At 41.5% G+C, this 24,388-nt stretch overlaps 1 protein-coding gene across 11 annotated transcripts in view; it reads left to right on the plus strand.

Moving 5' to 3' along the window:
• Positions 1-24,388, plus strand: part of FUBP3 (far upstream element binding protein 3) — a 56,113-nt gene that overhangs the window by 14,030 nt on the left and 17,695 nt on the right. For 5 of the 11 annotated variants that reach the window (XM_048823371.2, XM_048823383.2, XM_048823382.2 and 2 more), the window contains exons 3-12: positions 7,312-7,362; positions 7,809-7,842; positions 9,696-9,745; positions 11,614-11,685; positions 12,963-13,020; positions 15,691-15,853; positions 16,864-16,962; positions 18,881-18,985; positions 19,444-19,546; positions 20,466-20,566. In XM_048823371.2, coding sequence (XP_048679328.1) covers positions 7,312-7,362; positions 7,809-7,842; positions 9,696-9,745; positions 11,614-11,685; positions 12,963-13,020; positions 15,691-15,853; positions 16,864-16,962; positions 18,881-18,985; positions 19,444-19,546; positions 20,466-20,566 — 836 coding nt within the window. The remainder of the gene's footprint in view (positions 1-7,311; positions 7,363-7,808; positions 7,843-9,695; positions 9,746-11,613; positions 11,686-12,962; positions 13,021-15,690; positions 15,854-16,863; positions 16,963-18,880; positions 18,986-19,443; positions 19,547-20,465; positions 20,567-24,388) is intronic. The other 6 variants (XM_048823378.2, XM_048823384.2, XM_048823380.2 and 3 more) reach the window with 3 other exon arrangements.

Genomic DNA, 24,388 nt, shown 5'->3' on the forward strand with positions numbered 1-24,388 from the left:
TCTTCTGCTGGTGGCACCCATTCAGATGATGAAAATGAACATGGGTCTGTCTGCACTGCTTTGGATAGTTATCAAGCAGAACCCATCAGCATGGACACATGTCCTCTGGAGTGGTGGTTGAAGCGTGAGGGGATATACGAATGTTTAGCATATCTGGCACATAAATACCTTGCAATGCCTGTTACACAAGTGCCTTGCGAACACCTGTTCTTGCCTTCAGGTGAGCTTGTAAATAAGAAGCGGGCAGCATTATCTCCCATAAATGTAAACAAACTTGTTTGTCTGAGCAGTTGGCTGAACAAGAAGTAGGACTGAGTGGACTTTGTTTTATTTTTGAATGCAGTTACTTTTTATACATAATTCTACATTTGTAAGTTTAACTTTCATGATAAAGAAATTGCACTACAGTACTTGTACTATGTGAATTGAAAAATATTATTTCTTTTGTTTTTTACAGTGTTAATATTTGTAATCAAAAATTTAGTGAGCACTGTACACTTTGTATTCTGTCATAACTGAAATGGATATATTTGAAAATGTAGAAAACACCCAAAAATATTTAAATAATGGTATTGTTATTGGTTAACAGTGCGATTAATCGCGATTAATTTTTTTAATTGCATGACAGCCCTTTAATACATATATACAAATATAATTTTATGTAGTCAGACTTTGTACTTGTAAATTTAAGCCCACAGTGAAGTCTTACTGGCAAATCATGAACATCTCCAAAATTTGGTTAAGTGCTGTTAAATAACCTCGGCAGCATAAATTCAGCTTCTGTAATGAGCTTGCTAATTCCTTACAGTTCCTTTCAATTTCATCGAAAGTTCCTCATTCAAATAGATGCTTCCCTATAGCAGGCATTGTTTGGTTTCCCAGCAGAACCTTTTAGAGGCGCTGTACTCTGTGGTGGATTTTGTACACATAGACTTTGTCTACATACAGTGGATAGAAATACTGATATTACTCTGTAGTTTATTGGGATGCTGTACTTGAAATCTGGTCTCTAGCTTTCATAAAGTTGCATGTACTTTACTTGTCCTTGACCCCTTGTATATCTTTGTGATTTTTACAGTCAAAATGTCGTTGTTAAAAAAAATTCTGCTTTGTAAGACCATGCAAACAAAAGGAAAATTGACTGACAGTGCAGGGATAAAAAATAAGTGACCACATGCAAAAGCTGTGAAATTCACTAAGTCATCAAACTTGTAGGGATGGAAGGGGGAGAGGAAATATATTTATTCTTTCAGTGTTAATAATCTTAGGTTTTTCTTGTAGTAGTAAGTAAATCTTAAACAGAAATATGATTATCCCAGTAAATACAGTCTTTTCATCCTACACTTAAAGAGGGTATTACTGCAGCAAACTAGGGTCCCAGTCTAGTAAGCCTCTTCACAGAACTCCCCCTGAATTTTAAATAGAGACATTTAAGGCAGAGGTTCTCAATTTTTTGGTAGCCCATGATTTACAGATGTTTATAAATGCCCAGCTCGCTCCCTACTATGACACCTGTGGACCACATTCCTTCCCATCTACAACTGCATAATATCCCTGAGATCTCTTCAGTGATCATGTCTATGGAAAAGTAATATTGGGAAAGTATGTTATATTTTTAATAATCAGTAGCTGGAAACAGGGACAGCTTGTACTATGTGACTAGCCAGTTTTTCAGCACAGCACCAGTGGTCCATGGACCACAGTTTGGAAACATCACCACAAAGGGACTTTTCAGATCACTTCCATAAACATGCGTTGGATTTTGGGGGGGTTGGTTAAACCCTGCTGGTAAGTGTCAAAACAAATCCAGTAGTAAAAAATAGCCTGGCTCAGGCATTGTTCTCTTTTTTTCTTCTTTCTTAATACTCTTGCATATTCTGTGAATCCAATTTTCCAATAGCGGAATGTGGGAATGAACTGCCAGGGTCTAGGAAATCTTAACTCATACCTGTACAGTTCTGTAAATGGCTGCCAGCACTGCTGAGTGATGTAAGATTATGAAATTGTCTCTGAGACAAATGGTGGCAGTGCATTGGTCATAAGTTCTGTTGCTTTTATAGCCTTTCCTGGGAGAAGAGATTTGTCATAGTATTGGAAAACAGTGCATAAATCCCCCCCCTCCTTTTTTTTTAAATAACCTTAATCTACAGTTTAGAGCTACTAAAATTGGCTGCACTAACCTAGGCTGTGGATCTGAAATGGAGCCTGAAACAGAGGATTTTCAGTTTCATTATTTCCTTTCTCTGGGAAGTACTCTAAAATGTGCATGCTTTTCTTCACACACAGGGCTTGGACAGGGTGGGGGTCTAACTGAGAACTGGTAGCACAGTTCGGCAAAACTGGCTTTATTGGCACGAACACTCACTCTAACTTCTGTTTAATTTTATGTGGCACTTATATAGCACCCGTGTTCATAGATCTTGAAGCGCTTTGCAAAGGTGGATTATCCCCATTTTAGTGATGAGGAATGTGCACAGGAGGGGGTATAAATCGTAGAGTGCTCTAAAATGTAGACCCTGCTGACATGTGCTAAAAGATTCTTCATGCATGTTAACATATAGTGCTGTGTCAAACAGGACTACATCAACGTGCATTAGGTGCCTTTTAGAGCATATCAGCAGGGCCTATACAGGGTAGTTAGAGTGCAACACTTTAAGTGCTCTACAGTTTACACTCCTCTGTTGTGTGTTGCCACACTGTGTAGACAGGGCCTGAGTTGCTTAGATATAATGTCTTGCTCTTGTTTGCATGCAGTTGAAAATAGAATCCAGCTCTCATGACTCAGTCCCCATATTCTATTGGCTGCTACTGTTGTACTGCCAGAATATTTTTAGCTAATGGCGCAATTTAACCATTTTACAGCACCAAACAATTTAAAAAAAAAAAAGTTGCTCTTTCAAAGGAAGAGGGGAGCTTGTCTAGTAGCTGCAGCATATTGAGTCTCAGAAATTGAAGATCAGACCCTGAACTTTGTCATGTCCATTTTAAGTCCAGTCAGGCCTTTGAGGAATTGTCTTGTATTCTTTAGTGACATAGGATTTAGAACTGGTGCTCAGCCTTCAGATAGAGGACTGCTGCTGTTCTGGGGTAAAGAGCGTTGGCAGGAGGAGATAGGGAAGAATCCTAGAGACATCTCCCCACCCCCAAAATGTTTATAGTGACTTCAAGTGGCAAAGCAGATCTAATGTTTCACATTATTTGTGTTAGAGTAGTGCCTATAGATCTCAACCAAGATCATGGCCCCATTTAAGTGCTGTACATACACATAATAGGAGAAGATCCTTGTCTCAGAACTTCCAATCAAAATAGACTAGAACAATGGGTGAAAGAGAGGACGTATTATCCCTGTCTTGCAGATGGGGAACTGAGACCAAGAGTCAGAAGGTTCTGTGGCAGAATCGGAACCCAAACCCAATCTTCTCTCCCCTCATTTCAATGATCCCTTAAAGATGCAAATGTTTCATTTATAGTAATGAGCACTTCAAAGGAATTGTAACTTAAGGAGTGGAAGAACGGCAGACCTCCCCTCCGGTTGAAGTTCTTTAAGGCTTCATTAGGGAGAAAACTAGTGACAGACTTGAGGAGGGAGAAGTATTTGAGGGAAAAATACACTTTAACCACCCCATCCTCCAAACACTCCTGGCCCTCTTCAGTAAGTGTGTACTTCTCAAAATCCTAAAGTATAGTTTGCAACCTTCTATGCCTCAGTTTCTGCATGTGTTGCATTGCTGTGGTTTTATTCTTGTGAGGGATATTTTCTTCCATAAGATTGTATATTCCCACCATGCACATTAATTTGGTGGGAGGCACTGCACTGTTTTATAGGGTGGAAAATAAAAAATAAAAATCTGCATTTGTGTTGAGTATCTGTTAGGCAGAATTCAGTTAAGGTGAAGCCTAAAGCAGGATGTAGAGTTATCAACCAGCAGGTGCCATTAACAGGAAATTGGGCTGATTTTATTCAGTCTTTCTCCTTATTTGCAGTAAAATGACTGCACTTACAGTTAAATTGTACTCAATAGATGTGAAGAGGGGGAGGGGGAACACATACGTGGCCTATCAGTGTTCAACCCCTTCCTCGCCATTAAGCGGAAGATGGTGCCCTCTGCGTAGAATATATCATCAGATTTTGGTATTTCAGTACATGCATTCTGTCCCAGACTTGCCTCTCTATTAGTCTGTCTTTCAGAGCAAAATGGGCATGTTTGAGAGAGAATGAAACTTCAGATTGTTGGAACCATGGGCTAATCATTTTCTCATGGAGGGGTAATTTTTTTGGGGGGGGGCATGGAGTTTCTCAGCATTTCATGTTCTTGGGTAGGGAACAGGGAGAGTGCATGTACGTGGAAGATGCAGGCAAGTCTTGTGCTTAAGTCATATAGGACTAGGAGGCAAGAAATCTGGGTTCTACTCCTCTGTTACAGGCTTTATGTAGGTGCCTTAACCTTTGTGCCCCCCATTTCCCCTTAAGTAAAATGAGGCTATCTACTTTACCTGCATGTTGAAAGGGTTAATTTGTTTGTAATGCGCTCAAAATCTTTGGATGGGAGGCTCTCCAGATGTGCAGTACATTATTTTCATGACTTAAATGAGCTCTTCTGCTTGTCAACAAAACAGTATCTCCCCAACCAGTACTTGTTACAAAATGGAAGCTATGCTTAATTATCAGTGTAAAAATTTAGGACAGGTGGAAGGGTTTATTGGGGTACAGCTCTGTTTCTTAATCTGTTTAATATTCCTATCCAGTTTGCTAAGAGAGATGCTGAAACGGATTGTGTTAGGGAAAATGCTAAAAGGAAATGTGAAACAGCCCTGGCAATAATGGGACTGCTCTTTCTGCGACCTTGTTGGAATAATGTGAAATTGTGATCCATGGCTAGGGCCCCTAGTGCTGTGGTAAAACAAATAATGTCTCTTGCCCTATTATTGTTGTAAGAGTATTTTTAAACCAGCTTGGGAACAGGATGGTATGTTTCCGAATTTACTGAATAAGCTTGTATCTTATTTGCTCAGCCCTTCTGGGTAGTAGTATCTTTATCAATAAGAGCAAATATTCCCCATTACATCACCCAACTTTTCTACTGCAGTATTGATAACTCTTAAATTAGGACATTTTATATTCAGTGTGAGCGTATGCAAAGGCAAATCTAAAGGGGTCAATAACACAGCAGTTGTCTTACCTCTGAGCTGAACAGCATAATAAAAATATATATATTCTGTCAATATCTTGTCCAGGACCATTATCAAGATATTGACACACAACAGAAATAAGGTATTGACTCTGCCTATTTTATTTATCTAAAGAGTGTGTTTGTTCACAGATTTTATGCATTTTTCTATTAGAGAGACAAGGTGGGTGAGGTAATATCTCTTATTGGACCAGCTTCTGTGGGTGAAAGACAAGCTTTTAAGCTTACACAGAGCTAGTCTTCCGGTCTGGGAAAGGTACTCAGTGTCTCGGCTAAATCCAAGGAGGAACATGTTACAAAAGATCATTTTAAGGGGAGGTGGGCAGTTAACACCCCTGCAGTCAGGACAAAGGAGGGTTAGCAGGTCACAGGTTGATGTAATGAGCCATAAATCCAGGATCTTTGAGTCCATGACTTGTAGTGTCTAGCAAAGTTATGAATTTAAGCTCCCAGGCTAGTCTTCTGAAGGTGTTGTGCAGGTTTCCTTTGAGAATGAGGCCTGAGAGATCAGATACGGAGTGATCATTCTGTGAAAAGTGTTTGCCTGCTGATTATATGGTGGTCTTGTCTTGTCGTTTTTTTTCCTGAGAGTTCATTTGAGAGCGTAGTGATTGTTTAATTTCACCCAGGTATTTGCTGTTGGGGCATTTAGGGCACTGGCAGAGGTATACCACATGTTATGATAGGCATGTGAAGGACCTATGGATCTTGAAATGTATGTTGTGGGAGTATTGGTCATCATAAGGGTGGAATTGTCTGCAACTTTTGCATCTGTTATGACAGGGTGTTGCTTCAAACAACCCTCCAACCTCACGGTGCTCATCAGAAGCAAGGTCTTCACAGTCCAAGACATACCAACTCAAAGCAGCATCAGACCCTGCCATAACAGATGCAAAATCTGCACTTCTCTCTGCTCCTGTGATGACGAATACCCCTCACAACCAACGTAATCAAAATGGTCCTTCTAGTTGTTAGGAGCAAATGGCCCATTTCTTAATGTGTTTCACACAGGTGAAGTTTTGTAGTGCGTTTTGTGGGATATTTTTCCTACTTTGCAGTGGGACCCTGTTAGGGATGTAAAATATTTAATTGGTTAGCATTAGTCAACTGGTTAGCATTAGTCTAAATGGTTAACCCCGGGCTGGCCAGCCCGCCAACCCCAGGAGCCCCATGCTGGCCGGCCAGATGCTGGCTGGCTGGAGCAGCTCCCAAGCCCCTCTCCCTTTAATCGGGTAACCTTTAAACAATATAATTTTAAACGTTTAAATGGATAACTTTTAAAACAATATTTACATCCCTCGACCCTGTCAGAACCTCCCACCAACATAGCTACACCCTCTCGCGGAGGTGGAGTTATTAAGCCTGTGGGAGAGCTCTCTTCCATTGGCTTAGAGTGCCTTCTACAGACGTACTATGGCGGCACAGCAGCACCGATGTAAATTTGTAGTGTAGACCTGCCTTGAGCACCTTTCCCGGCCCTGAAGAGCCCTGTGTAAGCTCAAAGCTAGTCTCTCTTCACCACCAACAGAAGCTGGTCCAATAAGATTACCTCACCCTCCTTGTCTCTCTAATATCCTGGCACCAACATGGCTACAGCACTGCAAAACAATACTCTTATTATATTTGAAGAATGTGAGGTGCATCCGTTTTCTTCTTCTCATCAGCTGAGTCACAACTTATTTCAGATCAAAGAATGTGAAAGTTATCGCTAAAAAGTTTGGAACAAAATATTTATCACAGTTCAGATAATCAAAATGGTCTTCTAGCTGTTGGGAGCAAATGGCCCATTTCTTAGTATGTTTCCTACAGGTGAAGTCCTGTAGGAAGCTTTGCAGGATGTTTTCCTACTTTGCAGTGGGCCCCTGTTTGTAATTGCACCATATTTTTACGGTAACTTCTGGAGAAAAAATTAATCTGGGGGGGGGGGGAGGGGAGGCTTGAAACGAATAGCAAAAACATTGTCTGGTTGGGGGAGGTTAGTTGAGGAGGTGAGGGGTAATCCTAGATGAGCCACCAGCTGACAATGTAAGTGTGGCTAAAATGTGTGTATTCAGTAGAAATGTGATAAAAGGATACAATGTGGGTGCCACAAGGTTACTTAACAGACCTATTCCTTTAACAGGTCTCCGTTTAAGTGGGCTCCATGGAGCACAGATAAGAGATACAGAGAGAAGTATGTGCAAGTGATCTCTAATGCTTCTGATTAAACTAAATCTCAAAATCTGCTTTGGCTTTTTGATTTTTTTTTTTAAATTTAATATGTACCAAAATCTGCTTGATCTTTACATTTGGGTTTAATTTGGGAAGCGGGGGAGGTAAGTTTACAGGGATTTGGGCTGGCAGGATTTTCTCCCATGACTCTCAGCATGGGGAGATCCAGATCAATTTCGTATCCTGTGTTCAGCTGGACACTGGATTGTAGACTGCGTTGATCAAGAAATCCCCTCCTGTTTCTTACCACATAACACATTCATTTCAGCCATTGAACCTAAATTACCATTTTGCTTTTCTTTCTTTTTTTTGATGAAATGGTAAGAACTCTTTCTGTAGGGATGAAGTTAGTTTATCCGTACTAATGCTTTGATTTTTTTTTTTTTTTCCTTTTCCTCTCTGCCACAGTAGGTAACCAGTTAGGGGCCCTGGTACATCAAAGGTAAGCAGTGGGTTATGTTTTATTATTTATTGATCAGTTCTAATTGTTTATTGATCCACCATCTGTACTAGAGTGCTAGGAAGTCAGAGGTTGAGAACGTGGAAAACTATTGGCTCTCTTTTTCTCCAGACTGCAGTTTTTGCCTACCCTTTGAGACACTGCACACTTGAAAAAAAGAGCTTACATTTTTGTAAGGAAGGCTTGGATTTGGCTTCATCTACCTTTGTAGGACTGAGCATAAGAAAATGACGTGCTTTTTTGGCAGTGGAAGAGGAATCAGAAGTATTAAGCTGGCAATTGAGGTTTTTCTCATTTTGCTGGTAAAATATGACCCCTCGGATGACTTCTTACCCGGCATGGCATAGTGTGGCTCTAAAGGATGCTGTCTTAAGTCTTAGAGTAGCAGCCGTGTTAGTCTGTATCCGCAAAAACAAAAGAAGTACTTGTGGCATCTTAGAGACTAACCAATTTATTTGAGCATAAGCTTTCGTGTCTTAAGTCATGCTTGGTTTTTAGGATCTTGTGTTTCTGTAGCGAGTGGTGGTGATTTCACTTCAGAAGTTGCCTCTTGCTCAAAGTCCTTAAATTCCAGATATGTTGGTGGCAGCACACTACCATCATAACCAATCCCCCTGTTAAGGGCTCAGCAGAAAGGGCAAGGAATGGCTATGGATACTTTCAAGCTCCCAGTGTTTAGAAGTGGTACTATTACACCCAGGTTGAAGTGTGATAGAACAGTTGGTAGACCCTTGCTGTGCCTGTTCCCTTTCCAAACAGAGGACCTCATTCTTTAAGCTGTCAGCTAGCACTCTTTCACCGCCACTAATTTACTCGGGGACCCTTTTATAATACAGGATCGAACTGTAGCATCACGCTGCTGTCTGACAGTAAGGGCGACCCATATTCTAACTCTGGTAAGAGTGGGACGATATAATGCTGCAGTAGGTAATCATGTTATGGATTAGGTCCTCAGTCATAAGTACTTATCTATGGCGCAGCTGGGGAAAAGTTTAGAAATTCATATTTTTATTCTTCCTATGGCTGTTATAATACAAACTGTGTCATAAGATCTCGCAAGAAGCCTCATTAGAAACCTATGCTGAGCTTCCTCCAAAGATATTTAATTGCTTTCAAGGGTGTCAAACAAATTGGATATTGTGCATTTTCCAATGTATGAAGAGTTGGGAAGTGTCTATCAAGATTCACTTGAATCAAGTGCTAATAAAAATGGCAAATGCCATATTCATTGGGCTGTGTTTGAGGAGTATCGTGTGGAAAACTTTAGTTTTTGGCATCACATTTTAAGATGGGGAAATTGGAGTGTCCAGAGAGCAATAAAAATGATAAAACATTTCGTGAAAATTTAAGACCTATGAGGAACAGTTGAGAACTGCTTCTGTTAATTCCAGAGACAATCTAGCCAAGGGGAGGTATAATTGTCTACAAATACATGAAGGGATATTAGAGGTCGGCGGCCAGTTAGTCTCATGCAGTAAGGACAGACCAAGAAGTAATGGTCTTAAGCTGCATCATGGAAAATTGAGGTTCCATTTTAGAAAAAAGATTTACAAGAACAGACAAAGGAGGTATGGAATCCACTTATGTGGAGCTGATCAAGGGTAGATTTAAAATCTATCAGAGTTTAGGAATAACTAAACCACTTCTTCCACAAAGAAGGGGGTAAAATAGATGACCCTCAAGGGCTCACTTCCAATCCAAATGGTTTTGATTATGGCTGAAGTGTTTACTTTTCTGTACAAAACTTTGTACTCTGTGTGGCTGACTTTTGTGGGAGGACAAAGGTGGTCTACTAAACTGTTCTTTGCAGTGACTATTTGAATCTCTATTTTTAGGACAGTAATAACAGAAGAATTCAAAGTGCCTGATAAAATGGTTGGATTTAGTAAGTATCCTGGATGTTTTTGTTCTAAATTCAGTTTCTAAATGTGTGTTCTGTTCAGGAACAGTGCTTATTGTGGTGGGTGAGGAATAAGACTCACAGCTTTAGTCAATGCCACTGTGAATTTACTGGCTGTGAAAAATCTTGCCTATTAATAACATCTCCCAGTAAGGGCAAATTAAACAGGGTCTGCCACAGTGCCCTGCACTTAAAAACCCAGATATAAACTACCTGTTTGCTGGTAACGGTTTTATAGTGATGAATATGGAATAGGGTTTTTTGGGGTGTGGGGAGGCAGGGGAGACAGATTTCTGAAGATGTACTGTTCTGGCAACTCTGGCTGTAACCACAGATTCCCCAGACCAAATTACAAGAATTACAAGGTTTACTAAGAATGAGTCCATTTGCCAGTCACCAGAACCAGTTACTGCATTTAAGTATGCTATTGTCAGTGGGGATGGGGGAAGAGGGAGGAAAGAAATAGTGTTTAAACACTTAAAATGAAAGTTGAATTTTTACAGATCCCTAGTACGCTCAGTGCAGAGAGAAATAACTGGGGTGCATTTTCCTGCACGGATGGGTTTCTCTCTCCTTTTTCTTCCTGATTGTTTCTTCTTCTCTCCTTCACTTCACTCTTGCACCCTTGACGATGTTCTCTCACACTTCACCCTGATCCCTGTGTTCCTCCAGCTGTTCACTGTTTCTCCTTTCAAGGGAATCCTACTGCTGTCATGACTAGAGTCATGCCACGGCATGTTCCATAACCTTGGGATTCCAGCATGTCATCTCTTCTGGTAAAGGAGCATCACCCCAAATGCTGTGCTTAGTGTGTGAAAAGGGAAATAACCATCCATGTTTACTGCTGTTACACATAGACCGATGGACCAGGATGTCCAACCTGAAGCGGAAATTGAAAACACTCTTCCTGGCTCAGTTCTTTATTCATTTGTTGGTTTCTTATAAAGGAGCGGCACTCTTTCTCTCCCCCCCCTCCACCCCCATGCCCTCCCACCCCAGTCTTTTAGGGGGCCAGGTGCTGGCCATTCCAAAGGTAGTTCTGTAGTTCCATGAGGAGAAGGTCTGGGCAAAAAAGTTAGTATGTGGCATGAAGCAAAGAGGGTGATAAAGATTCAAGCTCAGACAGAAACTAGCGGAAGCAAGTTCCACAATTGAGGGCCTTCTGCTTAGAGAATGTTGACCCAATCATGCCTGTTAGACTTGGCTGACCTGCAGCTGTGCTCCATGTTACTCTTTGGGAAGAGTACGTATGACTGGCCGTGCATGTTCTCTCCCTGGTATACAGTGTGAAACACAGTCATCATTCAGTGATGCGGGGGATCTAAGGGAGGCCAGTTTTCACTTTCAGCTTGAGGTCTGTTATGGCACTTCAATATAAAACCAGGTGTATTCAAGTGTAGCTCAAACCAGCAACATGCTCTTGAAGGAGAGGCAGTGAATTCTTTATTTAAAAAAAAAAAAGCAATAACCCAAATACCTTTGCTTATGGCTGTCCTGATAATTTTGCTGCCAGTTTTCTTATCCGACCTGAGATTCAGGTTGTCACAGGACAATAACCTTAAAACACCTTTCCTGACTTGGCTCTGTTTAGTGACTTATTTTTACCTACTGTGTATTCCCACTTCAGTGTAAGACCTGTATGTACAAGGAAATACAATTACTTAGAATTCAGCAAAAAATGTAAGGATTCTACCCTAACGTTGGCTTTCTGTGTACCAGAGTATGGGGAGGCCTGTTTTACAGTTTTAGAATACAGTCTCCCCTTTACTGCCAGTTGCAGTGGAGTAAAGGGAGCAGATCCTCTGCTCTTGGCTAGGACAACAGTAAATTGACACTTGTTGAACTTGTTTCAGTAATCGGCAGGGGCGGTGAACAGATCTCACGGATCCAGGCAGAGTCTGGCTGCAAAATTCAGATTGCTCCAGGTAAGAGCTTCTGTGTGTAGAGGACAAGTAGCAGGGCATGGCATTGAAATATGGCATGTCCAATAGATGTGGAGACCTGGCTGTGCATCACATTCATGTGTGTTATCGCTGGTTACCTAATGATGCACAAGGGAATTCTGTTCTGGGACTGACCTCCATACTAACACAGAAAACAGACCTGTTAGCTACTTCTGGGAGCAAAATGAGGGGACCACCTCTAATCAAGAAGCAGATGCAACTTAAGTGTTAAAGGATGGTCCATGTTGTTCCCTACAGAGATGGGAAATGCTCCTGTTCAGGGCTGTCTTCCAGTGGCACTTCTTTGGAGAGATCAGATGTGGATTGTATTTAATTGCATAGACTTGTCAGTTTTTGGAAACTGAAATTTCAAGAGGTCGGGAGTTGCTCCTGATCGGATCCATCTCAAACTAAAAAGGAGACCGTACCAATCTGTTGTGGTATGCTGCGTATTCTTGCTTTATACTATTTTTCTGTGAAGATAGTCTGTTTTCCCTTCGGGGAAACGGAAGTATGTTACTACATGGGGAGGAATATAGTTACTGCAAAATATTATCTTCTGGGTTCTTAATCTTAATTGGCAGGGGGAGATTTAAAAATAAAGGAGAGATCCATTTGGTCTTAGAACATGTTAATGAGAATTCAAAGATATCGAGGATCAACATATTTCAATGTGCAAAGGGAACATTTTAGTGCTGCCCTTTGGTCACTGAAGCAGCTGTTCAGTTTTTTTAATCCAATTGAATTGCATGTAACAACTCGTTTACTAGGAGTGTGACACTTAAAAGAAAGCTAACATGGAATATATAGTTGTACTAAGTGTAGGAAAACACCATGATCATATCAGTCTAAGATGCCACAGGCACAAGACTGAATACTCAAGCAGGAGTGAGTGTGCAGGGTGATTGAAGGATAAATAAGATACTTAACTATTTGCTTTATTTCCAGATACATAATTATAATGAATTGCAGCCAAGAATTCAGATCAGGTGTAGAACCTGATTGCTTCATGCAAGTACTGTGTGTACTTTGAGGCTGCACTTTGTTCTTGAGACTGGCTGTCTCTAACTACCCTCTTATAATGTGCAATCCATAATGGATCATGTAGATTTTACTGCCTCTTTTAAACATGAAAGAGCTAGTTGTGTAGGCTGTGTCTAGGCTGCTTGTATCTGCCTGCTTGGCTGACTACTGTTGGCCATTCAAGAGTTGTGAAATATCCAATCCCTGTTGCCGTCGTGTTCTTGTTCCCTTAACAGACAGCGGCGGGATGCCTGAGAGGCCCTGTGTGCTCACCGGAACACCAGAGAGCATTGAGTGAGTTTTGTTTTGTTCTTTTTCTCTATCTCTCTTTCCTTTTCCTCTTCCTTTCCACTGTGTTCTATCAGTGCTGCTATTTGGTTAGCCACAATCAGCAAATGTTGGCCTACAGAAGCTTTAGGGTCACCAGACTCTAGAGCCGCTTGGTCTAACACTGAGATGTTTACTCATCAGAGTCTTTTCCAGTTAGTCGTCTGAACCCACTGCAGAAGTCCCGTGGAATTTCACTTCAGAGTTGCTCTTAGGGCACTTAGGATGCAGTTGACTAACTGCAAGTTTCCAGGATATTAAATTAAGCCATTAAAGATCACTCTTCTCCCCTCCACCTTCCCACTGCTACTGAGATGGCCATCCTTCCAGCTGAAGAGGGGCTGCACAAGGCCCCCAGAGCCTGTCAGTTGCATTCCTGAATAAACAGGAGGTATTGCTCCAGAGCAGCATGAGGTCCATCAGGGTGCCTCCTCCATATTGCTGCCAGCCAGAAGCGAAGGACTGAACTGAATATTTGAACTCTGGTCCCTGCATGGTAGACACACACTTGGCAATCCAGCGGGGGTTTCTATTCTTTAGGCCTATAGAAAATTTAGGGACAGTGTTTCCTCCCTCCCCCTTCCTAGGAGCTGAGTTTGAGACTCTCACAAACCAGTTGAGGACCTCCTGCTGGGACTGGATCCAGGATCCTCAGGCTTACAGGAACACACTTAACATATGGAGCTGCTCTTTCTCTCCCCAACCTTTGGGTAGGTGGGTTTTTTAAAATCCATCTGGAAATCTTTGAGTTGCATTTTGATTAGTAAAAATACATAGGCACAAAGACTCTCTCTCTCAAGAGAAGACTTTGACTATTCTGTTCCTATGAGATCTAAGATGCTTAAGGCACCTCACGGTACCATAATTCTGCAAGCATTGAACCAGAATAACTGTAATTGGCAAGCACGGATTATAGGGCAAACAATATGATTTTTTTCCTCTAGCAAAGGATATTTCAGAACAAGAGCAAAATACTAAAAAGCTGTAATGCCTGATGAGACACTTGGGGAAAATGGGTAAGAGCAGATCTTCTTAACACCTAAAAGTTCTGAAATACGCAGCTAGACACTCTCATATCCAGGGCTGTCGCAGGTGATCCCACTTTTTTAGACTTGTGAAACTGAATGAGGAAGGAGGCTCAATAATGGGAACATTCCTAACAGTTGGGTGGGTGATTGTTTTAAAAAGAATGAATTATTATCTTAAGTATTCATAAAGCCCTTAAATTTTGAATAAATTTTTTTTAATGGAAAGAGTAAGGAAGACAAAACAGAAGGCAGTTGATGCTCTGTTTTTCAATGTGCCCTCTGTTTTAATCTTTCTTTTTCCATCAAAAAAATTAACTTAAGGGCTTTATGAATACTTAAGATTGGTTTTGTGATTTTTTTTTTTTTTTTTAAACAACCAAGAATCCAACTGTTAGTTTCAAATCTGAAATCTACTCCTGGAAATTCCAGCTCCTGCCTCGCTTCCTGATTGAGGCCCAAGGTTGGGGTAATGCTCTGCTGTTGGACACAGGCCATCAGACCCTCACCCCCTGAGTTGACACTCCCAGGGGAATGTGTCCTAAGGGGACAATTCCCTCTGCAGCGTGAGATGGTTGGCTGCTAAGTGGAGGAGAGAGGAAGAACACCACCCAAGTGCAAATGCGTGGCTGCTGGCCTGGCTCCATCCTCTTCAGTGAGGAGAAAGGGGCAGGTAGGTGGCAGCAATTAACATGAAGATGGAAAGCTACTGCCAGTCAGCTCAGCCATTATAAAGCTGCCAGGGAACAGTCTCCTGACCTTGTCATCCGCCTACTTTCACAAGCAGCACTTAGTCTCTTGCCCTAGCTCAGGGGTTCTCAAACTGGGGGTTGGGACCCCTTGTGGGGTCGCAAGGTTATTACATGGGGGGTTGCAAACTGTCAGCCTCCACCCCAAACCCTGCTTTGCATCCAGCATTTATAATGGCGTTAAATATATTAAGAGTTTTTAATTTATAAGGGGGGTCGCTCTCAGAGGCTTGCTATGTGATGGGGTCACCAGTACAAAAGTTTGAGAACCCCTGCCCTAGCTGCTACGCGGCCCCTGCCCCATTTTCTGTACAGCCTTAGCAGCCCCAGCTAGGATGGGAGGCTGCAAGCAAACCCTGCCAGTGTTGCTGCGGGAGAGCAGGCCGAGAAGAAGGGATTCACCTGTGACTCAGTCAGATCAGAGGTGGTGGTCTAACCTGCTGTGTTACTGTGTCAGAGCAGCGCTCCTTGCCTGCCTCAGTCGGGAAGTGAGGTTGTGGTTACGATTTACAAAGATTGATAACAATAAAATTGGGAGTTTAGGCATTAGAGATTCTTCTTGACTCCACTTAAAATGTGGTACACCCAAGCTGTGGTGAAGCCAATGATTTAAAAATGTGTAAGCATCAAAGGTGTCAAGATACACTGCTTCCTCCCTTTTCCACTTTTTAGAAATCGAAGTGCTGATAAGTGTTGTGAAGGGGAATTGGTGTTCCAAAGCGTAAAAGCCATTGTGCTAACCATAGTTTTCTTCTCATCTGTTCACTTCTCCTCTCCCCAAATGTCTCTCATTCCAGTGGTTCTTAGTTTCTTGGGCAGATGAAACGTTGTCTAATGGTTGCTTTCCTTGCTTCTTTTCAAAGACAAGCGAAGAGGCTACTGGGGCAGATAGTGGATCGCTGTCGGAATGGACCTGGCTTTCACAACGATGTTGATGGCAACAGTACGATCCAGGAGATTCTGATCCCGGCATCCAAAGTGGGTCTAGTCATTGGCAAAGGAGGCGAAACAATAAAACAGTTGCAGGTGTGTGAGATGTTTTTACTTCAAGGAACTTTCCCCCCAGCAAAGTTCCTCTCGATTAGGGGTTCCCAAACCGTAGTACATATGCCACTGGAAGTATGTGAGCTTGGTGTTCCATCCATTCACTTCACACCAACGTAAGAAGGTGGTATGTGACCCAGTAGAGATCAAGGAAGAGTGCTTTCAAAGAAAGAGCCTCTCGTGCCTGCTGCAGGAGGTTAACATGTTTGTGTTTCACCTTTGGCGACTTGGGTTCAAATCCAGCCCTGAGTTACAAAAGGAATGAGCTTGTCCTCAGTTGAGCGCCTAGTGGATATTTCTCTGCATTATAAGAGAAGCACTAGCTGTGGCAAGATGTATGCCCTCTTGAGGAGGGGCCCTCACCTGGCAGAGCAAAGGGTGTCCCAGGTCAGGATTCAGGTGCCCTGGTGAAGCTGCTTAGTGCCTGCTGTGCTGTTCCCCAGGATACCTTTCATCAAATTCATCACCTGTTGGTGAAGTTGGTATTTAATCTCCTCTGCTCTCCCTCCACCCCCATGAAAACATCTGGGTGTAAATCAGTGTTCCTGGGTGTATTTTTTTTCTCTGTTTATCTTGGTATACTTTACAAATCTTTAAAGGCTTAAAGGGCTTCAGTAATACATTTATGCCAAGATAATAATTGTGATTTTTGTTGAGAGCTTTAATTTTGGCTGTATCATCCAAAGGTATCTGACACACTGTGTAGTTGTGTGTTTAGAGAGGTTCTTATTTCACTGTTACACCTGGCTAGAAAGACAGAAGTTGGATTTTCTGTTTGCAGTTGTCTCTGCACTAAAATGTGGTGTGAGAAACGCACCTCCTTGCAGTCCTGGGCTTAGGCTGTAGAACAGTTGTGGTCTTTGCTTTAAAAACAGCATGCTGGAAGGCTGCTCATCTGACCCATATAAATGTTTAGTGACCAAAGTTTGGACACCTACTGTTCACTCTTGTTTAGGGACCATGCTTATTAAAGTGTTGTGTGGCTTTTGCAGGAGCGAACAGGCGTGAAAATGGTTATGATCCAAGATGGCCCGTTGCCAACGGGAGCAGATAAACCTCTCCGTATTACTGGAGATGCTTTTAAAGTACAGGTATGGAGTAAAAACACTTCATGTGATTCTGCATAATTGCACTAAGAGACCCTTTAGACAGTGGAACTGTTGATGGTGCTTGTGAGCATGACATGGGGTTAAATAAGGCTGTGGCTGCATTGTTCATTCTAAATATCTGCTGATGAAGGTAGGTGCTGGCACCCGTGCTCCAGATAAGACTCCAGTGTAACCAGAAGGTTTAATACTTCAGGCAGCCAGGTAGCACTTGTAATCTGAAAGCAGAACAACTCCTGGCACCACAGGTTAAGCGTATTCGATATTTATATTGCAGTTGCATCCAGGGGCTCTCTTGTGTTAGGTGCTCTACTTAAAACGTAGAGTCATGACTTCAGAGTTTAATCCCACTATACCACCGGAGGTGGTTGGATGCTTCATAGTGGATGTTTAGAACTACTAGTTATGGCAGTTTGTGCTTATCAAGTGCCTCTCTGAAACGAACACATTTTACTAGAGGCTGGCATGCTAATCTAAATTTAGACCACTCTCAAGACATTAAAAGGCTCTTGCACCAGATAGCACCCAACAGCTAAAGTTAGATTTTCAGTTCCTGCCCAAGCATAGAAGCAATGGGTGAGATCTTTCAGAAGCATTAGGCACCCAACCCCTCTTGATTTTCTTTGGGAGCTGAGTGTCTGGTTGCCTTTAGAAACACCTACAATGATAGGGTGCTCCAGGTCTTTCCTGAAGAACACTAATATCCTTCCCTCCGCTCCTAGATGTATCTAGCTAGTAATACAGCTTTGAAACTTTACGAATGATTCACAAGCTGCTTAAACTTAACATTATGAAAGTGTAGCTCTGTAAGGCCAGTTTAAAAGCACTCTTACGTTTTCAACCAAACTGTATTTCGCTTGTCACTTATATTCTGTCGACTGCCCCTCAGTCTGCCTTGCTGGATGTGCTTCAGCATATTTTCCATGTTCTTCCTGAGCAGTAAATCCCATGCAAATCAGAATTAAGGGATCTTAGACTGTAAACCCTTCAGGGCAGGGATTGTACATTTGCACAGCACCTAACAAACCCTGTAGATCCTTGAGCATCTAACAAACTCTGGATGCTACGATAGTTGCACTTGGCAGATAATTCTGACAATGGCAGATTTGTATTAAATCTTGCCAATAACTTTATTTCTTTCCATGGCAACCTTTTTTGTGATAGCTACTTCAGAGAAAGGTTGAGGGGACAATCTCCCCTATATCCTATTAACACAATCACCAAATATCGGCAGTGCTGCTTTAGGTAATGCCTGGAGCCTAAAGTTTGATATGTAGCTTTAATAAGTAACTTCTATAAATTCTGGCTACTATAGGTTTGTTAGCAATGTACACTTTCACTAGCTGGGCTATATAGTAGCTTGTGAAGGGCCTTCAGAAACAAACAAGATTATTCACTCGTGTAGGAAAACCTTCACAGATTACCAGGGTTGTTTTCCGGTGCTTACTTTTCACCGTGTTTAGTAGCTAGTATTTCTTCTTTCCTTTCCTGTCTCCTCCTCCCCATCTTCTAGTGGACTTGCAGTTTAATGTGCCATCATGGCTTCTACCATAGTATGTGTGGGTTTGAGTTCTGTTCAGCAGCAAGGGTCTTGAATTTCCTTAAATCCCAATTAAGATTGTATTTTAGAAACAAATGTCCGTGTTTTTTTTAAAGACGTTTTAAACAATTGCACATGGGGATCTTCTTCCTAAAAAGCTATCAAATTGTTAATGAGGAAGGGAGGATGCAATACCAAACAGAATTCCATTAAAAAGTGAAAGAAATCCCAAGTGAAGGAATTTGTCTGCTTAATATAGGAAGCAATTCTGCTTGATGCTGCCTAATCATTGAGGCCCTGAGCACCTAGATGGGGAGTGGGATAGACATGAGTTAAAAGGTAACCATAATTTTTTCCCCACAGCAAGCAAGGGAAATGGTACTGGAGATCATCCGAGAGAAAGATCAGGCAGATTTCCGAGGCGTACGAAGTGATTTCAGCTCTAGAATGGGAGGAGGCAGCATAGAGGTATGTTCTTTTCACAAGTGCTGTGGTTACCTCCCTAGGGTGAGGGATGGAGACCATTTAACTTCAAACATTGCCAGTGAGATTTATTTCCTTCACAATACTCTCTGCCTTTAAATATATCGCACCCATCCACCAGAAGAGGCTCACCAGCTTTCCAGAGAGGGCATTTGTTTGGGCTTGCGGATGGCACTTCCATCTCTTCCAAAAAATTTTTTTGAAAGTGCCATTCTTGTAATGCAGAGGGCTAATTTTGATAGGGGAAGGGATTTATGGTCAGTGGAAATATTAAGGATTGAAAATTGCCCATACATTTGTGCTTAAGAGGGATAAGACCTTACAGCCTGGAGCTGCTTCGTTTGGCCTGGCATGGTACGTAAGCGGGATGAATACACCTCTTGTAAAACAAGTATAATATATTCCAGTTCTGAGTTTTTACACTGCTTTGCTTTTCCCATCAGGTCTCTGTGCCCAGGTTTGCTGTTGGAATTGTAATAGGAAGAAATGGAGAAATGATCAAAAAGATTCAGAATGATGCTGGCGTTAGGATTCAGTTTAAACCAGGTTTGTGTGAGGACAAAGGTCTGTTGCTTTCTGATCACTGTGTGAAGCAGGGACTGCCCAGTTTTATTGCTTAGTGCTAATCTACAGTGCTAATTTTCTGTCTGCTTGTAGTTACTTAGGCTGTGTCTACACTGCACTTTGATCGGTAAAACTTTTGTCAGTCAGGGGGTGTGAATAAAACACGCCCCAGCCAACAAAAGTTTTACCAACAAAAAGCGCCGGTATGGACAGCGTTTTTTTTGTGTGTGGTTTTATTTTGCTGGCAGGAGAGCTCTCTTTTGCGGGCAAAGAGCAACTACACTGGAGACCTTACAGCGGCACAAAGCTGTTCCGCTGTAAGGTACGCAGTGTAGGTATAGCTTTAGTGTCCCTTTCTAACACCAATTTTAGAATGACATACCACCTTCTTGGTTCTTCATGCGGTTTCTACAGGGGTTTTCTGCTTGTTGCCTGAGAGACTGGAAAGAAATTGTATACACCTCATTTTCAAAACATTAGACACTATGGCAGCAATGTCTTGGTCTTGTAGTTAATTGATCCAAAGAATTGGATTATGGAAAACCCTTGTTTCCTGGCTTTAAAGTACTCCACGATATTCCTGGCCGTTAGCACCTGACGAATTCAAATTTCCTCTGGGTCACTTGGCTACCTTTTATCCTATTAAGAATATAGCAGTCTCTTTCAAGGTTTATCATGTTGCATGTGAAAGTGTTACCTTTCCACTATTAGACCCTTCTCAGATGATCAATATGGATTTGTAGGTGGGTTGGGGGAAGGGCTGAAGGTGTGGAGAAAGATGGCAGGTCTGACACAACAGATCTACCTACGGAGAAACCACTGGCTATGGCCATACGGGAGGGAAGCTTCATTTGGTGGGTGGGCCTTTTTAATTAAGTCTTTGTCACCTCTCCCTCCACAGATGATGGGATTAGTCCTGAAAGAGTCGCGCAGGTCATGGGGCTTCCTGATCGGTGTCAGCACGCAGCCCATATCATCAATGAGCTTATTCTCACAGCACAGGTGGGTTCTGTAGACTCCCATGAGGCAAACACCTATATTAACAGAGAATGGGAAAGGTAGCTATGGGACGTACATAGTAAACATGGTGGCATGACTATAGGCCACCGTCTAAGAAGGAATAGAGGGTATTGAGTAGGCAACTATGTTCTCTTTTCAGCAGGCCATTTGTGCTGCTACCCATTAGAGTACTGTAGTGTCACTTTCACAGAGTGTTTTGCTATCCTTGATGCCACTTAACCATGTGCTGGTTCAACTATGAAAGGTCTCAAGCACATCCATTTAGTTCTCGGATAGCTTAATATTGTCAGATGCTGAACTGTAAATTTTTAGTATAAGAAGAAAATGGTGAATAATATACTGCTTATTTACTTAGCTAATTAACATTTTGCTCATGATTTGCATCAAGCTGCATTAGGATGGTAACTGGGATTTAAATAAAAATAGAAAACAACATCATTATAACATTTATATTTGTTAAAGAAAATAACCTTAAATGTTTTGAATACGTATGCTTCTCTTATCAAAACATGTTTCACATTTACACCTAAATGATCAGCAATCTTTCTGCGGTTTGTCCAAGGCTATGGAAATAGGCTTCTGTACATTCAGCGAATCTTCTACATTTCTCTTTAGTCTGAGTGCTTTGGCTGTGATAGTTCCATCTATTTTGTCACTATTTTCTTCACAAATTGTTATTAGAAGAGGCCAGTTCTTCCTAAATAGATAAAAACGATCAACCACTGAATTCCATCATTTCATCACGGGGGGAGACTTTATTTGGATCCTCCTGTTCTCATCCGTGAAACTGAAGCAAGGTGGTTGTTATAGAAATATTTTGCAATTTCAACAAGATTTTTCTTTATTCCTGGAGTTGTACTTAAGTCTTCAAATGACCGCTGCATTCAAACAGGTACTGCGCCCATATGTTACAAGTTTCAGGTTCCCTTCGTTATCCTTTAGATTTCTTCTCATTTTGCCTATATTTGCAGCATTGTCTCTGACAATGCTAAGCATTTGACACTTGAATTTTTGTTCAGTGGGTTGTAGCTTGCTGCTACTTTTATGTATTCAGCTGCATGGGCATTTCCTGGTGCATCAATAGTTTCTGTAAGATAGACAGCCCCATCTTCTTTTGTCTCACAAGCACATATTACTGGATCATTGTATACATTGCTCCACCCATCAAGACTCAGATTAACAAATGTTCCATCAATATTTTTTTGCAAACTCTTCAATTTATTTCTCGTATACTGTATCCAGCAATGTCTGCTCTGCCAGGTGGAGTGTAGCCTGGTCGTAATGATATGAACCAAGTCAATGAAATGTTTGTTCTGAACAAGTGGAAAGGGAGAATTTGTTGCATAAACAAATCAAGACATTTTTTCATCTGTGGAGTCTTGCTAGAATTTACAGGGCCTGATTATGAACTCAGCTGTAGTTTTACTGGATGATGAACAAAGTCTGTCAATGAAAGATTCCCTCCTCCTGCGTCTGTTTGTACCACTCTTTTAAAGATATAAAACTGGGTTTAGAATAAATTTATAGAGAAAATAAATCATAAGATTGTCGAAACTATTTTTAAACCCTTATCTCTAGCAACATACTGAACCAGTTGCGCCGGGTGGGGGGGAGGGGTATTTTTTAAATGTTGAAGTTAATACCTGAAATCTTTACTTTTAAATAGGAAATCTTCACCTGAGATGTTTTGATTATATTGAGTAATAAAGTCAGAAGTCCAGCAATAACAGTAAAAAAGTAATTGATAAATACTCCCACAACAAACTAACATGCCAATTATCTTTTGAACACACATTTTGAAATTCACAAGTAATCTCTCCCCAAAAAACACATTTATGTCAGTAATCTAAGTTATCCTTTACTAGCATAGTAAGACAGGGTAGGCTGTCCATTAGAATGGTGCAAAAATTAGTCCGATGGTTCAGACATATCCACCACATCTTCAAAGACTTTGCCTTTTGAGGAGCACTTTTCATAATGTTTCGTTCTAACCACCAGGCCTTGCATCTCTTTGTTGCACTGTTTAAATTTGATATGTGTTCCTTTTTTTACCCAGAGGTCCAAGAATTTCTTGAAAATATTCCCAAATAGGGTCTTTTGTACAAGCTGCAGCCATGACAGGTTTTTTTCTCCAGTTCCCTAGGGGTGAAATCAACACTAGCGGCTGCACTCTGATTCCCACAGTGTCCTGCTTTGACATCAGTCTTGCTCCTTTCTGGTTGGACACTCTGCTCCTTCTCCCTTGTTACATAACTTCCCCCACCAGTACCTCCAGAAAACAAAAGTAGTAACCACGGTCTGAGCCTTCTGCTTGTGTAACCCACGTGCCTTTTAGATTTTATTTGTTTAGCAGCAGAGGAAAGCGGCTGAGAAATTAATGGATTTCTGTTTTTTGTATCTCTGTGTATACATGCAAGGAGACAGAGCAAGGCCATTTACTTGAAGTACCCAAAACCATCCAGAAGCAAGGCCTGGTAGTTACTGGACAGATCAGTATTTTTCCATGAGCTGGTGAGCAAGTTTCCATGTTGGGTGGAGTCATAAATATTTTTAATTTGAGATTTGAACCTATCAGAGCTCAGGTAGGGAGAAGCTATAAAATAGGAGTATGAGACTACAAAGGTGGGCTCAGTGGATGAGCCTGATATACATGATGATGTCTTCTGGAGGAAGAGGTAGGGTCCCAATGCCTGTGGTGACTTTGCCAGTCTCTTGCACCCAGTAGCATAGCCTCTGGGCCCCTACATGATCAGGCATTAATATAGTACATGGCCTGCTGTGCTATATTTATATAAAGCTTGACCTCAAACATTAGATGTTTTCCCCGAATTTTTTTATATAGAAAAGCAGCCTTGAACTCAGTTTTTGACACAAGCTCATGGATTCAGCATTTTATTTTATATTTAAATATTTTAAGAGATTATAATAAATTTAGGCCTTAATATTTTGTTTACATTCAGATTTGATTTTAAATTTAGAAAAATCAAATTTTAACTTAAAAAAATTTTTTTAATCTATCCTCATGGGGGGGGGAGCCTGGAATTGAGGGTTGGGGTTAGCATGGAAGACCTTGCTTCTACCACAATGCTTGATAAGGTTGAGAAGTGCTCAGAATGGCTGAGCATGAACTGAGTGCACAAAGAGCTCTTTTCTTCCTGGATCTTTTCTGCAGGTTCTAGCTAATGGATCTGTACTCTGGATACCCATCCTTATGCTGTTCTGAAAAGGCTCTAGGGCTGGAAAGCTCCACTACTCTTTGTGGAAGGCAGTGGGGGACAAAACAGCCTTTTGTGGCTCTTCCCAGTGCTGTTACTCATGATTTGAAAACCTCTTTACATACTAGGGCCAATCCTTTCCTCAGCCACTTCATCTTTGGACCCTCTGTGACATTGGCCTGTGACAGCAGAGGGCCTTTACTTTGCAGATACATGCATTTGGATTCTTTTACACTTCTTTGAATTTGGACAACGTTGTTTGGAGGTTCAAGACGATTTGAAGCAATGTGTATTTCAGCTGAGGGATTCCAGTAGTTCTCAAGGTAACTGGCATCTGAAAGGGTTAACTTTTGGTTTTTGTGAAGTCTTTGGTGCCAAACAGTGTACATTAATGCTAAGGTTTCTGGTTTGCTCTAAGGAAAGCTAGGCAACTAGCCCTGCTCAGATTGGAGCCCAGCAACTAAAAGGACTTTGAGTTTATGCATACCTGCCAGTTATAAAAAGATATTCTGTTTGAAGGCATGCATTTATATCTACTTGCTGAAATAAACCTACAGAATCAGGAAGGCAGCTGTGACCTACGTTAACA

The sequence above is a fragment of the Caretta caretta genome, chromosome 16 (genome assembly GCF_965140235.1).
Source record: "Caretta caretta isolate rCarCar2 chromosome 16, rCarCar1.hap1, whole genome shotgun sequence".
Classification (NCBI taxonomy): domain Eukaryota; kingdom Metazoa; phylum Chordata; order Testudines; family Cheloniidae; genus Caretta; species Caretta caretta.